Source organism: Balaenoptera musculus, chromosome 3 (assembly GCF_009873245.2).
Source record: "Balaenoptera musculus isolate JJ_BM4_2016_0621 chromosome 3, mBalMus1.pri.v3, whole genome shotgun sequence".
NCBI classification, from domain to species: Eukaryota; Metazoa; Chordata; class Mammalia; order Artiodactyla; family Balaenopteridae; genus Balaenoptera; species Balaenoptera musculus.
The window spans coordinates 31,116,275-31,130,750 of record NC_045787.1 but is presented as its reverse complement, the minus strand read 5'-3'; the positions used below and the strand labels follow the sequence as shown (position 1 = coordinate 31,130,750).

The window sequence follows — 14,476 nt, the reverse complement described above, 5'->3', positions numbered from 1 at the left end:
GTTGAAGTATTAGAGTCTCATATTATTGAGAACATGGTAAAGTAGTAATTTCTGTTAGACTGTAGTAAGTCAAAAATGCATGTTATAATCTCTATGGTAACCACTAAAAGAATAGTTTTTTTTAATTAATTTATTATTTATTTATTTTATTTATTTTTGGCTGCGTCAGGTCTTAGTTGCAGCATGTGGGATCTTCATTGAGGCCTGCGGGATCTTTTGTTGCAGCGCGCAGGCTTCTCTCTAGCTGTGGCGTGTGGGTTTTCTCTTCTGTGGTTGTGGCGCGTGGGCTCTGTAGTTTGCAGCATGTGGGCTCTAGTGGAGGTGCGTGAGCTCAGTAGTTGTGGCACACAGGCTTAGTTGCCCCGCGGCGTGTGGGATCTTAGTCCCCTGACCAGGGATCGAACCCATGTCCCCTGCATTGCAAGGTGGATTCTTTACCACTGGACCACCAGGGAAGTCCCAAGAATAGTTTTTAAAACAGTAAGATTATGGAGGGGGAAAAAAGAATAATAAAAAACAGCTGGTTAATTCAGACAAAGGCAAGAAACCTAGAACTGTCAGGTCAAATAAATGATAAGATAATAGAAATAAATCATATTTAGACAGTAGAATCATATATTTTTCAAAATTTTATTAGAGAAAAATACCTTTTTTTCCAGTCTCAAAAAGTAATGTATGTAAATAAGCAAAAATACATGCTTATGTTTATGCATACTTGTTTTGTTTTTCTGACAGCTGCTTTGTGATATTGGCCACAATGAAGAAAAACTGGGTTTTAACTATGAGGATATCATAATTTGGTAAGTATAGTTCAGTTGCCTTCCTCATCCCTTCTGGATTTTAGTAATTTCAGTTTTAGTAATTTTAAACTAAAAATAGAGTATAACACCTTGTTTTGATTTTATAGAAACAGTTGTTTGAATGTTAGAAAAATTCAGGATCTCCAGCAGTTTTAACTGTTATCCTGTTGTTCTTACTGATATTTTGTAATTATCAAATATAAAGAACCAAAGCTAATATTGAAAAGTACCTGGACTTCTACAGTCTAAACTTCTAAGTTAAATCACAGAATAAAAGTTCTCATATTATTCCCAAGAGCAAGAAGAACCTGTACAGTTATCTCTAGATCTCACCTAAGACACAGTGTGCTTATGGCAAACTTGATTTGCTGAAGCCCACGAGAGGCGTAATGTTACAGTTTCATAGCCATCGTTTTGGCATGCTGAGGAATTAAAATTGGTATAAGTAGTTTCTTCCTGCTGTCATTATAAAGTATTTTTATTTATTGGTTTAAACCAATGATTCTTTGGGAGAAGTGAGACAAGTAAGTAGATAGATGGGGATAGACTGTAGAGGCATATGTGATACAGCTTGAAAAAGGCATATTTAATTTCCCACTGTTTATATAAAATAAACTACAGAAGGTAGAACAAAACTCTTAACATTTTCTTGATTGGTAGGAATATACCAAGGAGGCAAAAATTAAAAAATAACATTAGTGAAGTTCCATGGCTTACAGTGAATGATTTTTATATATGTAAAATGACTAGTAGCTTTGCTTATTTCAACTGAAAAAGGATTTGGTACCATAATTTTATGTGTATTTGAAACTCATGCAGCAAGACTTTTTGTTTGTTTTCATATAGCTTGCGGTTAGCTTTATTGAATGAAGCAAAAGAAGTGCGGGCAGCAGGGCTACGAGCTCTTCGGTATCTCATCCAAGACTCCAGTATTCTGCAGAAGGTGCTAAAATTGAAAGTGGACTATTTAATAGCTAGGTAATTTTCTTAGCGCTCCCTATGTTTTTATATGTTTTTTAAAATTGTGTATTAAGTTTTAGCATACGTACCATAAAGTATACAGATTTTTAGTGTAAAGCCTGATAATTTTTACACGTAGCTACAACCAAGTACCCTATTATCCTGAATAAGATATGGAACATTTTCAGCATCCCAATCAAGTTCCCTTGTGTCCCCAGTCAGTAGTAAACATTACTCTGACTTTTTTCATCCTAGACTAGTTTTTCCTATTCTTGAGTATCATATATTGGAAGTATACATTACTCTTTTCTTTCCTCAGTGTTATCTGTGAGATTTATCCATGTTGCTCTAAAAAAAAAATTTCTGTGTAGTATTTTATGTTATGAATAGAGCACCATTTATTTAATCCATTCTGTTGATTTTTTTCTTGGTTGTTTTCAGTGTTTGGCTATTTTGAATAAAGCTGCCCTGAACATTCTTGCACAAGTCTGTTGGTGGACGTGTGCACTCATTTCTCTTAGGTATATATGTAGGAGTGGAATTGCTGGGTGATAAGTTTTATGTATATTTAACTTTAGTAGTTACTGCCAAACAGTTTTCCAAAGTGATTGTACTGATTTACACTCCTACCAGAAATGTTTGAGAGTTCCAATCCCTCCACATCCTCATCAGCATTTGCTCTTTTCAGTTTTTAATTATACCCTTTTCTGCTGTGGTTTTCATTGTGAGTTTCATTGTGGTTTTAATTTCTGTTTCCCTTTCATTTGCTTGCTGACTATTTGGATATCCTCTTTGTCTTTTGCTCATTTGTAAATTGGATTGTCTATCTTTTTGCGTAGGAGTTCTTGATGTCTTCTGGATATGATTCCTTTCGAGTATATGTATTGAGAATATCTTCTCAGTCTACCTTGTCTTCTTACTCTTCTTAATTAATAAAATCCAATATAGCAGTCTTTTATTTTATAGTTAATGTTTTTGGTCTCTTTGGACGATAATATCCTATTTTTTCTTCTAAAGGTTTTATTCCGTATATGTTGAAATAGGTGTCAGGTCACAATTCATTTTTATCAATATCCAGTAAATATTAGAGGCATTTAGTGAAAAGATTCTCCTTTCATGTCTAAATTAGCTTCATTTTTGTTGTAAGTCAGGTAACTGATAAGTATGGATCTGTTTTTGCTTTCCCTGTTCTCTTTGTTTGGTCTATTTGTCTATTCTTGCTCCATTTTCTCCCTGTTTTAAATGACTGCAGCTTGACAATAAGTGTTGATATGTTTTAGTATAAGTCCTCCAGCTTTTCTTCTATTTTGGGTTGTGTATTTCCATGTGAATTTTAGAAAATCAACTTGTCCATTTCCATAAAACTTTCTGGGATATCAATAGTAATTGCATTGAAGCTCTGTGTTAATTTGGGGTGAATTGATATTGTAGTAATATCGAATCTTCCAAACCTTTATTTATTTGGAACTTTAATTTCTCTCAACATTTTGTAGTTTTCTATGCAGAGAGGTCTTGCACATATTTGTAGGTTTATCCTAAGGCATTTATTACATGATATAGTATTAATGTAATTAAAAATTTTCTTTTTCATAGTTTTTGCTGCTAATATATAGAAAAATAATTGTAAGGTTTTATGTTTTGTTTTTGTATATTCTTATCTCGGTGACCTGACTAAATTCACTTTTTAATTCTAATTGTTTTTAAGGTTATTTTAGAGTTTCTATGTACATTAGCATTAATTGCATATGATGACCCTTTTATTTCTTCCTTCCCAATCCTTATATTTTTCTTTTCCTCACCATATCGCACTGGTTAGAATATTGCACTGACTAGAAATGGTAATTGGATAACTATGTTTTGCTCCTGAACTCAAGTTGAAAGTGTTCAGTATTTTGCCATTATTTATGATACTTGCTGTAGACTCTTAGTGGATTTCTTTATATTCCTTGTTTGCATTCCTGAAGTAAACACCACTTTTTAATGATGTCTTTTTATTTTACATATAACTGTATTGGGTTTGCTAATATTCTGTGGAAAAATTTTTGCAGTTATGTTTATGAGAGGTATTGGCCTATATTTTTCCATTGTTCTAATATTTTTTTTGTTTTGGTATCAACAGTATGTTTATAAAACAACTAAGGAAATGTTGCCCTCTTTTTATATTCTCTGGAAGAATTTATGTAAGAACTTATGTAAGATATTGCTTTTTACCTTACATGATTAGTAGAGTTCACCAGCGAATCTGTCTGGCCCTGGGGTTTTCTTTTTCAGGAAGTTTTAATATTATGGACTCAATTTTTTTTTTTTTTTCTGGCTGCGTTGGATCTTTGTTGCTCCGCGTGGGCTTTCTCTAGTTGCGGCGAGTGGGGGGCTACTCTTCACTGTGGTGCGTGGGCTTCTCATTGCGGTAGCTTCTCTTGTTGCGGAGCATGAGCTCTAGGCATGTGGGCTTCAGTAGTTGCAGCACATAGGCTCAGTAGTTGCAGTGTGCGGGCTCTAGGGCACGAGGGCTTCAGTAGTTGTGACACATGGGTTTAGTTGCTCTGCGGCATGTGGGATCTTCCCAGACTAGAGCTCGAACCTGTGTCCCCTGCATTGGCAGGCGGATTCTTAACTACTGCGCCACCAGGGAAGTCCCCCTGTCAGTTCTTGCTTTATATATTTTGAAGCTTTGTTATTGCATTCATATTTAGAATTGTTAAACCTTCTCATTGGGCTAATCCTTTCATAGATATGAAATGTCTCTCTTTATTCCTAGTAATACTTGTTTTATGAGTGTTCATGTTATCTAATGTTAATATATTTGTTTTATGAGTGTTCATGTTATCTAATGTTAATATAGCTATACTAACTTTCTTTTATTTAGGGTTTGCACAATATATCCTCTTCTGTCCTTTCACTTTCTTTTTTTTGTTCTTACATTTAAGTTTCTCTCCCGTTAACATCATATAGATTTTTTTAAAATCTAGTTTGACCACCTTTGTCTTCTAATTGGATTAGACTATGTCTAGTGGTTTTTTATATGCAGGGTCTATGTGCTTTATCTAATGTAATTATATTTATGAATTTGTCATCTTGCCATTAGTTTTCTCATATATTTGACTTTGCTGTCTTGCTGTTGGTATTCTATTTGTCATGTCTGTTCTTTGGTCTTGCATTGCTCCTTTTTTGTTTCTTTGGGAATAATCAAGAATTTTTTTCCTCTTCTATTAACGTCTTGGTTTTAAAGCCTTTTCTTCGATTAGCAGTTGCCGTAGAGATTACATTTATTCTTGATATGTTAAGGTTTACCACTTTTATTACACCCAGAACAATGCAGGAAACCTCTTCCAGCTTGACCATCACCTCCCCTCTGCCTTATTTCTACATGTATTTGTAACCCGACAGGATAGTCCTGTTATTGTATTAAATTGGAACTATTAATATTTACCTATGTTATTTACCCATTCCAATATTCTTCCTTCTTGCATTTCCACCCTTTTATCTTGGGTCACTTTCTTGAATTTCCTTTACTATTTTCTCATAATGTAGGTATACTGGAGTTTAATTCTCTCATATTTTATTTGTCTATAAATCCTCTATTTCCCTTCCCATTTGAAGGCTATTTTTTTGACCAGTTACTATTTTTCAATGCTTTAAATAAGTTATTGTCTTCTGGATTTTGTTTCTTTTTGTTGAACAGTAAGTAGTCTCTCTTCTTGTTGCTTCTTTTTCTCCTTTGGCTACTTTAAAGGTTTTTTTTCCTGTTACTTTCTCTCCTATCTCCTGGTACTCCAGCTATACAGTGTTGAATCTGTTCACTGTGCCACATGTCTCTATGCCCTTACTGTATTTCAATCTTTGTTGTTGTTAATCTTTGTGCGTCAATGTTGTTACTTTCTACTTACCTGTTTTTTTAATAGTCCTCCATCCTGCTAGTAAATCAGTCTTTTGAAATTTTAATTTCAGTTATTGTATTTCTGTAATTTATATTTTACTCTTACTTAAACATTCTAGGTCTCTGCTTTATTTTCTTGAACATAATAATCATAGTTATTTATAGCCCTCTTATGACAACTCCAGTGTGTGAATCACCTGTGTTCTGTTTCTATTATCATTTTCTTTTCTTGGTTTTTGGTTACTTGACCCTTTGTTTGTTTTAAAGCATACCTCATATTATATGTGATTGGATGTGAACATTGTATGTTAAAAGTTTTTGGCTCTGGATCATGTTATTTTTCTCTTAAAAGAGTTAAGCTTTATTCTGGAATGTTGGCTTATCACACTGATTGTGTTAAAATTTGTTTTTTCCCTTTGCCTTTGCTCTAGGAAGTGGCTATATGGAGTCTCAAGTGAAAATGTAGATATTTAGCAGAACCTCTTCATCCTGACCAGCCTTGAGCCTTAACATCTTTCTTAGAATATTATGTACCTGCTAAAATTTCTGCTCAGTTCCTTGGCTTCTCAGCAGTAGCTTTTTGCTTGGTTTCTTGGACTTTAACTCTGCATTTGTACAACATAGAAATTGGCAAGTGCGTTGGAAAGGGGATTGCACGCAGATTCTTGCTTATGCTCCTATTTTCTTTTCTTTGAGATTTTTTTTTCCCTCAAGTCTCAGCCACTTTGGTTGCCCTAAAGTTGCTGTCTCTCCAGTACAGGAAGATTTTTGCTTTCTTTTAGGACTCTATTCCCCTAAAACTGGGGATTGGCAAGTGTCCCCAGGGACAAAGCCTGAGTGGATATGGACTTGTGCTTCACTTTCCAGGGATTATTATCCATTGCCCTTTTAACAGTTGCTTTACAAAGTACTATATTTAGCCTTTATAGTTATTTTTGGCAGGAGGATTGGTCTGATCTGTTGTGGCCAGAAATGGAATTATATGTCTATTTGCTTCTTATTAAAGTTGTTTTAGATTAATTATATTCAGATAGCAGAAATGCTTTTGAATAGCAAATTATCTATGTATTGATATATAAAGTATTGATTAGAATTGTGAACTGTCTAAACATAAGTAAAAATGAATTATTCTTCCACATAAACCAAAGACTCTTTAGAAATTGAATAATTTAATAAATTTTACAGAGAAATGTCAGTTAAGTGATATATGAGCATTAATTTTTGAAGTACAGTCACATTTCAAATTATATTTTGGTAAAATAGAATTATTGTGGCTAATACAAGACTTTTAACTTAGTTATAACATGTAACATTTAGGCTCTGGTTAAAATCGCAATTAAACGAAAACATAGGCTTTGAAATATTTTTCCTTCACAATTTTTATAAAATATTTGTGAACTTTATCAAAGATAGGTGAATATTTTTTCAGTAGATTTCTGATATTTTGCTTTATAAATATGTTTATTATTTCTGTATAGATGTATATAATTCTATAAATTACTTACTATATTCTTCTTTCCTGGAGTTTTAAATGAAATAGTTTTGAAATGTTTTATTATAATAAGTATCACTAGAGATATTAAATTAAATAAATATTTGCTGGTACTGAGAAATAACCTGTATTAACATTTACAAATACTATATTGACATGAACATGGGTCTGATCATGGTATTATACAAAAAAATTGTTTAATAAGATTTTTATCAATAATTAAATATTTTATGTATTATTTAGGTGCATTGACATACAGCAGAGCAACGAGGTAGAGAGGACACAAGCACTTCGATTAGTCAGAAAGGTAGGCTCTATGTCTGAGAGTAAAGGCAGATTTATGATTTTCATGTTACGCATTTTACATTTTTAGATTTAGACTGTGAAATCTTTCTATTAAAATTGAAAGACTGAATTCTCATTAAACATTTTTATTTTGTTAAAATTATATATGAGTTATATATAGGTCTATTAAAACTTCAAGATAAGCATAGATATGTTGTGTAATTATTCTATGTGATTGGGTATAGGTAGGTCAGTATTTTTTATAAAATGTTTATTGTAAAGAATATTTCTTCCTGCAGTAGGCATATAAATGAAATTACTGCTTTGATATGTTACTGGAGAAAGAGGATTACTTGCCTCCAACCCTTATTTTTTCTTAATTATATGCTTGGAGTTAATTCTATTAAATGAATGTCAAAAATAATTACAAGCTGATTGTTTTGAAGATGAATTTGGATACATCAGTAGGCACTTGCAATAAACAATTCAGGCCATTGTACAGAATAAAAGGTCAAAATCTAAACTCTCCAAGAGAGGGTGTTGAGGATAATCAATAATGCTTCTAATGAGAGGCCTTCCAGGAGTTTTTTTTTATTGTTATTTAATGTGATGTGATGCCCTAATGGCAGAGGAATAGAGTAAACTGAGAGTTAATCTGGTTAGGGTACAGTTTGTGTAAGAATTTTACCATGTTTCATCGTAAAGTATCATGTTTCATCTTAAAAAGTCATAAGACTCATGCAGTGTATGTTTGTTTTAATGTAAAAACATCTAAGATTATTTAGCAGATAACTTTTTTAGCTCTTCTCCTTTTTTCCCACCTTTGAATACAGTGCATGCTCCAGAATTGCAGACTGTTGAGTTTGTGCATTAACTAGATCTCCTCTTTTTCCTTTTTCTTCCAGTTGTTCAGTTTATGGTTAGTAATAGTACCCACAGGTGAGCATAGTAAGGAAGAAGTAAATGGATGAGTTGTCTTAAAAGAAGTTTGCAGTTCTAGTTAAGAGTGGTATTGGAGATAGATTTAAAAAATGTTTGTTATAGGGTAAATTGTTATGTTGGCACCGTGATTTGACTCTTCATATTTAAATACAAAAATTAGGTTTATGTTTTTTACTTATACATACAGTCTCTTCTACTGCGTGATTTTGAGAATTCAAGATAAGAAAACAAAATTTGTTTCTGAAGAACCTAGAATAACTCTTTGGTTATTTGAGTTATATATATGTCAGTATTTATCATACTAGGAATTAAAAGTGAGAAATTTAAAAATATATTAACATATTAAAAAATAAACTCATTACAAGTAAATATAAATAACATATTTTTATAAAAATAGCTATATTTTCCAAAAAGAAAGTTAATGAGTAGAGTGGCATTATTTTAGATTTATACAAATTTCTGTAGTGTTTGTCCTGATAGAAGATACCTGGATTGTCATATTTGCTTTTGTATTCAGTCTCTTGTGATTTCACATGCAGTGGAGCCTCTGGAAAACTTCCATATGTACTTGTGAGAGTAAAAAAGACAAATAATGTCTTAGAATTACTACGAAGATAGTTTTCACTTTGCAGAATCTCTGAAAATATCCTCGGGACCCTCAGTTTTCTGGACCACACTTCGAGAGTTGCTGCCTTAGAAACTACGTTCAGATGAAAAAAGAACCCTAAATGGATTAAATTAAATTCAGCTTCTTTGAATTATTCACTAAATATTTTATTTCTCTTTTGTACAGTGTTTTGTACAAGTTACAATTTAATTTATAAAATGGCCCAGTAAAAATAAACAGACCCTTGAAACAATTTAGAAATGCCATAACAAAAATGCAATTTTATTTTGTTATCTTTTGAAGAAGGCAGATATCATTTGTGGATTCAAGGGCAGGAAGACTGCTTGTACCTGGTGGTAAAATACAGGCTCAAAGGAAGAGTTATGTCACAGGATTCCTCCTTGGTTTAGCTAAAAGCAGTTAGAGTAAAAGGGAAAGCAAGGTTGCTGAATGAACAGGGACCTCTATTGGCCAGAGGAACTATAATTTCACTAATACTTTTAACAATTGAAGCACATAGTTCTTTTTTTCCAGCAACATCTTGGCAACTGAGCTAGTAGAAATTAATATTAATAATATAATTGCTAGGTCACTGTGGGTTCTTTGTATGCATTCAGAACAGTTTTAAAATTTTCTGTGAAAGTATTAATCTTTTGTAAAGGAAAAGCAAAAACATTTGTTGCTTTAGGATAACTTGCTTTATGAATAATTAAGGAATACTCATGTTACTTTTTCTTTCACCTATTTCATTCATTTAGGAGATTTTGTTTGTTTGCTTGGTTTTTTTTCAATGTCTCTGATTTTTTCATGTCTCTTTCTTGCTCTAATCCAGGCAATCCTTCCTGATTCTTGTCTCTCTCATTATCTGTATTATTTTCACACTAGTCAGATCTTGCTACTCTTTATCCAACTTAAATTTTTCTTACTGCCTGCCTAATTAAGCCATTATTTTCTTCATATATCATTTCTTTATTCATGCAATATGAGATTAATATATCACAGATTTTTTTTTTTATAGTTGAAAGGGATTCATTTAAAGGAATCACTTGCCCTTGATACACAGCAAGATATTGTCAAAGCCAGCGTGAAAAACCCAGTTCTCCAAATTTCCAAACCTACACTGGCCCAGGAATCCTTTTGGTATTAAGCACAACCTGCTTATCTTGGCATTCAGAGCCCACTTTTGGGGCAACCAATTATGACCCGTCTCATTATGCCATTATATGTGTAGACAAGCTGCCCTCCACCACTGCTGTGATCACTCTTCTATCCTATTCTTTTCATTTCCACCCCTTTGTATATTATATTCATCTTGCAGTCTCAGCTGAAATTTTAAATATTTCCCTTAGAGAACTCAGTGTTTCTCTAATTCTTTTATAGCAGTTCTACAAATTTATTACCTACTTATGATCTTTGATTTGTTTTATATATGTCTGTTCTATCATGCAAAAAAGATGATTAAACTTTTATTTCAACAGAGACTAAATTCTATGACTTTTCCCTCATTGATTACTCACTGATTTACGAGAAAAGTATTCTCTGATTTACACAGAACTTAAGAGTTTCTTTGTGTATATTTTTCCTGAAAAATAAGAAGAGTGATTTCATTTATAAAAACTTTAAATTACCAATATCCATTTCATAGCTCTACACTTGAGATTCATAGAATAGAATTTTATACTTGAAATTCTAGAAATCATCCGATCCCATACATCCTCATTTACAAATGAGGAAACTAAGGCACAGGGAGGATTGGTTTGCCAAGGTAACAGTTTATTAATGGCAGATTTGGCCCTGGAAGCCACTTGGTCTGGCTTCTAGCCAGCTCTTTTTAAAATACATTACATACGTCTTATTGTCTTGGGAATTTTTCTTACAAGCCCCTTGTAAGTATAATAATAGATCAGTAAGTATTAAAATACAAATTAATATCATAAGAAGTTAGAATTTTCTCACTGAGGAAGATCAGTTTCTTATACCTCTTTTCCCTTTCCTCCTTTCTTCTCCAACATGTTGGATTAATGAAAAATACTGTTTAGAAACAAATGTGAAAGTTTTTGTAGATTCTAAGGTTATTAGACATCTATTTTATGGTTGTGGAACAGTATTCTATAATTTCATTTGAAACTTGTCATATCACATAATGCTGCTTAAATGACATAAACCATTTACAAGTACTCTAGCCAATATAGATCTCTCCTTTGAACCTCCATAGGATTTAACTGGATATTAATTTAGTTATATTGTGTCCTCTAATTGTGTCATAGTATAAGTCTTATTTTTCAAAAGGATTATAAATATAGTAACACCCAGGACAGATTAATTATCCCCAGTATTTATCACTACCCAAACAGAATAAAACATTTTCTTTTACTCCCACTCCAAGGACCTGTTATTTTGAAATACTTCATCTACCAAATAGTCTTTTATTTATTAAAGAGTAATTACATAATTTTTCTTTCTGTTTTCCAAACTGAAGATACATTTTATCTGTTTTCAGTATTCCAAATATGTTATTGCCAATTAAACTTTTCATTTAAAATGAGATTTGACAAAAGTTTTTATCACCAGAGACATACTGTTTCCATCACAGTTTTTGAAATATTAAAAATAGATTATGGAGAGACTGCTGCCTGCCTTGAAGTAGCAAATAACCATGAGTGAGCTGCCCATGACAGGGACCTGAGGGCAACCTCTAAGAGCTGAGGGTAGTCCCCATAACAACCGAAAAGAAAATGGGGACTTCAAAAAAAATAGATTATGGATTATTAAGTTTGCCTTTCAGTATAGCAACAAGTGAGAGTTAGAGATAGGGAGATGATGAGGCATCGGTTGCAGCAATCAAAGTAAGAATGAGGACCCAAATCAGAGTTTGATGGTGGAAAGAGTTGAGTTAATGAGGTAAATTGATAGGATGTAGTGGTGTTAATATATGGGGAAGGAGTCAGGAATGTAGTAGTACAGTAGTATGTTTGCAGCTGTTGTCACCACTGATTTACTTTGTCTATTTACTGAAAAGTTGTTTAAAATAGAGTTCCTATCCTAGAGGAGCTTAGAATGTCAGAAACATTGTATCTTGGTAGTCAACTAATTTATAGTCTGGACTATTAGGGAAAAAAAGCCAACTCTTTTTTCCATGGTAATGATTATTAACATTTATTGCATCAATTATTAGTTATATTAGTCCTTTGACATGTTCATTTGAAGCAGAAGATTAAAATTAGTGCCTGGATCTTATAAATATTCTACAGTCTTAAACACCTCAGTCTGAATAAAATAGGTTTTAAAAATGCATTATGAAGTAACTTCTTTTTCTGATTTCTCCCTGTTACAGATGATTACTGTGAATGCTTCCTTGTTTCCTAGCTCTGTGGCCAACTCATTAATAGCAGTTGGAAATGATGGACTCCAAGAAAGAGATAGAATGGTTCGAGCATGCATTGCCATTATCTGTGAACTAGGTCAGAATTTTCTTTGAGTAATGAAAATGTAGTATTTTAGAAAGAATATATAACACTTTTTAATGCCTTTAATACATTAATTCTTTAGGTATTGTAAAAAGATATGAAAAAGTAGGACATTCCTGATAGGGAAGTAGTGGACTTGTTTAAATAAATAATTTCAAAGTGACATTAAAATTCTATAAATTTTAAAGTTTTACTCATCATGAAATTTAATATATAGGAATTGTCCAGATTCTAGTAATTAGAATAAAATCTCTTAAAGTCTGGCTCTCAGACATTAATTAACCACACTGTATCTTGATGTGAGTGCAAAACAACAGTTCACTCTACATTAAAAAAAATTCTAAATGAAAAGGGATTTAAGAGTTAAATGGGGAAAATATGGGGGGGGGGGAAATGGATGACTATCTGAGCACGTAAGGAAAAGGAGTTTTGAATTATCAAAAGAAATCAAACAGATTTCAGCAGCTGTAGATTTTATTATAAGGAGCTAAGAAAACATGCAGTACCAGAACAAAGAAAAAAATAAATGTAATAAATAAGTTCTTTACCATGACAGGTAAAGAACTTACTTAATATACAGATCAGTAGGAAAAATAAATAATTCTCAAAGAAATGCATGGCTGGTCAAAGTATTTTAAAAGTTCAACCTCACTTATAACCAAACAAATATAATTTTTAATGACAAGAGAAGATAATATTTTTCCCCACCAAAAGCAGAAATGGTATAGGTTACATTCACTCTTGATATAATAAATAAATTAATAACAAAAGTTTAAAGAAACAAAAGAGCCAAGCCTTATCATTGAGAGTCTAAAAATACTGTCCACAATACCTGTTGATTTAGAGAAAAAGTCAGAAATTTGATTAAGGAAATTCTGAAAAATAATAAAAATTTGACTACATGTCAATGTATGGGATGCCTGGAAAGTTGTATACTCGAGTTAACTTCTCACTATAAGATGCTTTTATAATTAAGCAAAAAGTAATGAAAATAAGTGAGTGAACCCAAGAAATAGAAAAAGAAGAAAAAAAATAAATTTTAACATAAGCAGGAGGAAAGCAATAATGGTTCTGAGTCTTAGAGAGCAAGATAGATTATTTAATCTAATCTCTGTTAATGGAAGAAGAAAAAAATGACACAGGCAAACATACACTATTATTTAAAAAATGCAAAAGAGAAACAAAAGGTTAATAGAATGAGAAAGAGAATTAATAGGAGTTTTAAAAATTATGAGATAATTTTTTTATATATTTGAAAATCTTATTGAAATGAATGGGTTTTCAGAGAAAATTTTAATTTCCAGTTGACTCAAAAGAGTAGAACACATGATGGATCAAAAACCATAGAAGTACTTGATGAATTAATTGCCTCCAAAAAGACTCAGTTAGTTTTGTCTTAAAAAAATTATTTCAAGGAACAAATAATTCTCATATAGTATAATCTAATTGAGAGCATTAAAAATGTGGAAATTTACCAATTTTAATTTAAATGAAACTAGCATTTTATATATATAAACACAGATATGCACATACACACAAATACACGCATACATAAAATGAAATAATTAGAATGCTACTATGTTAACATTGTAGAATATTTATCTCAAATCACCACTCATACTCTTTCTTAAATAAATTTGTTTATTTATTTATTTATTTATGGCTGCATTGGGTCTTCATTGCTGTGCGTGGGTTTTCTCTAGGTGCGATGAGTGTGGGCTACTCTTCCTTGCGGTGCACGGGCTTCTCATTGCAGTGGCTTCTCTTGTTGTGGAGCATGGGCTCTAGTAGTTGTGGCATGCGAGCCCAGTAGTTGTGACTCACGGGCTCTAGAGCACAGGCTCAGTAGTTGTGGCGCACGGGCTTAGTTGCTTGGTGGCATGTGGGACCGTCCCAGACCAGGGCTCGAACCCATGTCCCCTGCACTGGCAGGCGGATTCTTAACCACTGTGCCACCAGGGAAGTCCACAAATCATATTCTTAATAGTGGATCTCTACAAATACTACATCCTTTTAAAAACTTTTAATGTTTTAACCAGGTTAGCA

General features: G+C 32.5%; 1 protein-coding gene across 6 annotated transcripts in view; it reads left to right on the top strand.

The window, feature by feature from the left end:
• The window catches only part of RICTOR (RPTOR independent companion of MTOR complex 2), a 119,901-nt gene that overhangs the window by 45,593 nt on the left and 59,832 nt on the right, over positions 1–14,476 (top strand). For all 6 annotated transcript variants that reach the window (XM_036846061.1, XM_036846057.1, XM_036846058.1 and 3 more), the window contains 4 exons: positions 736–800; positions 1,647–1,778; positions 7,373–7,436; positions 12,298–12,424. In XM_036846061.1, the coding sequence (XP_036701956.1) occupies positions 736–800; positions 1,647–1,778; positions 7,373–7,436; positions 12,298–12,424 (388 nt within the window). The remainder of the gene's footprint in view (positions 1–735; positions 801–1,646; positions 1,779–7,372; positions 7,437–12,297; positions 12,425–14,476) is intronic.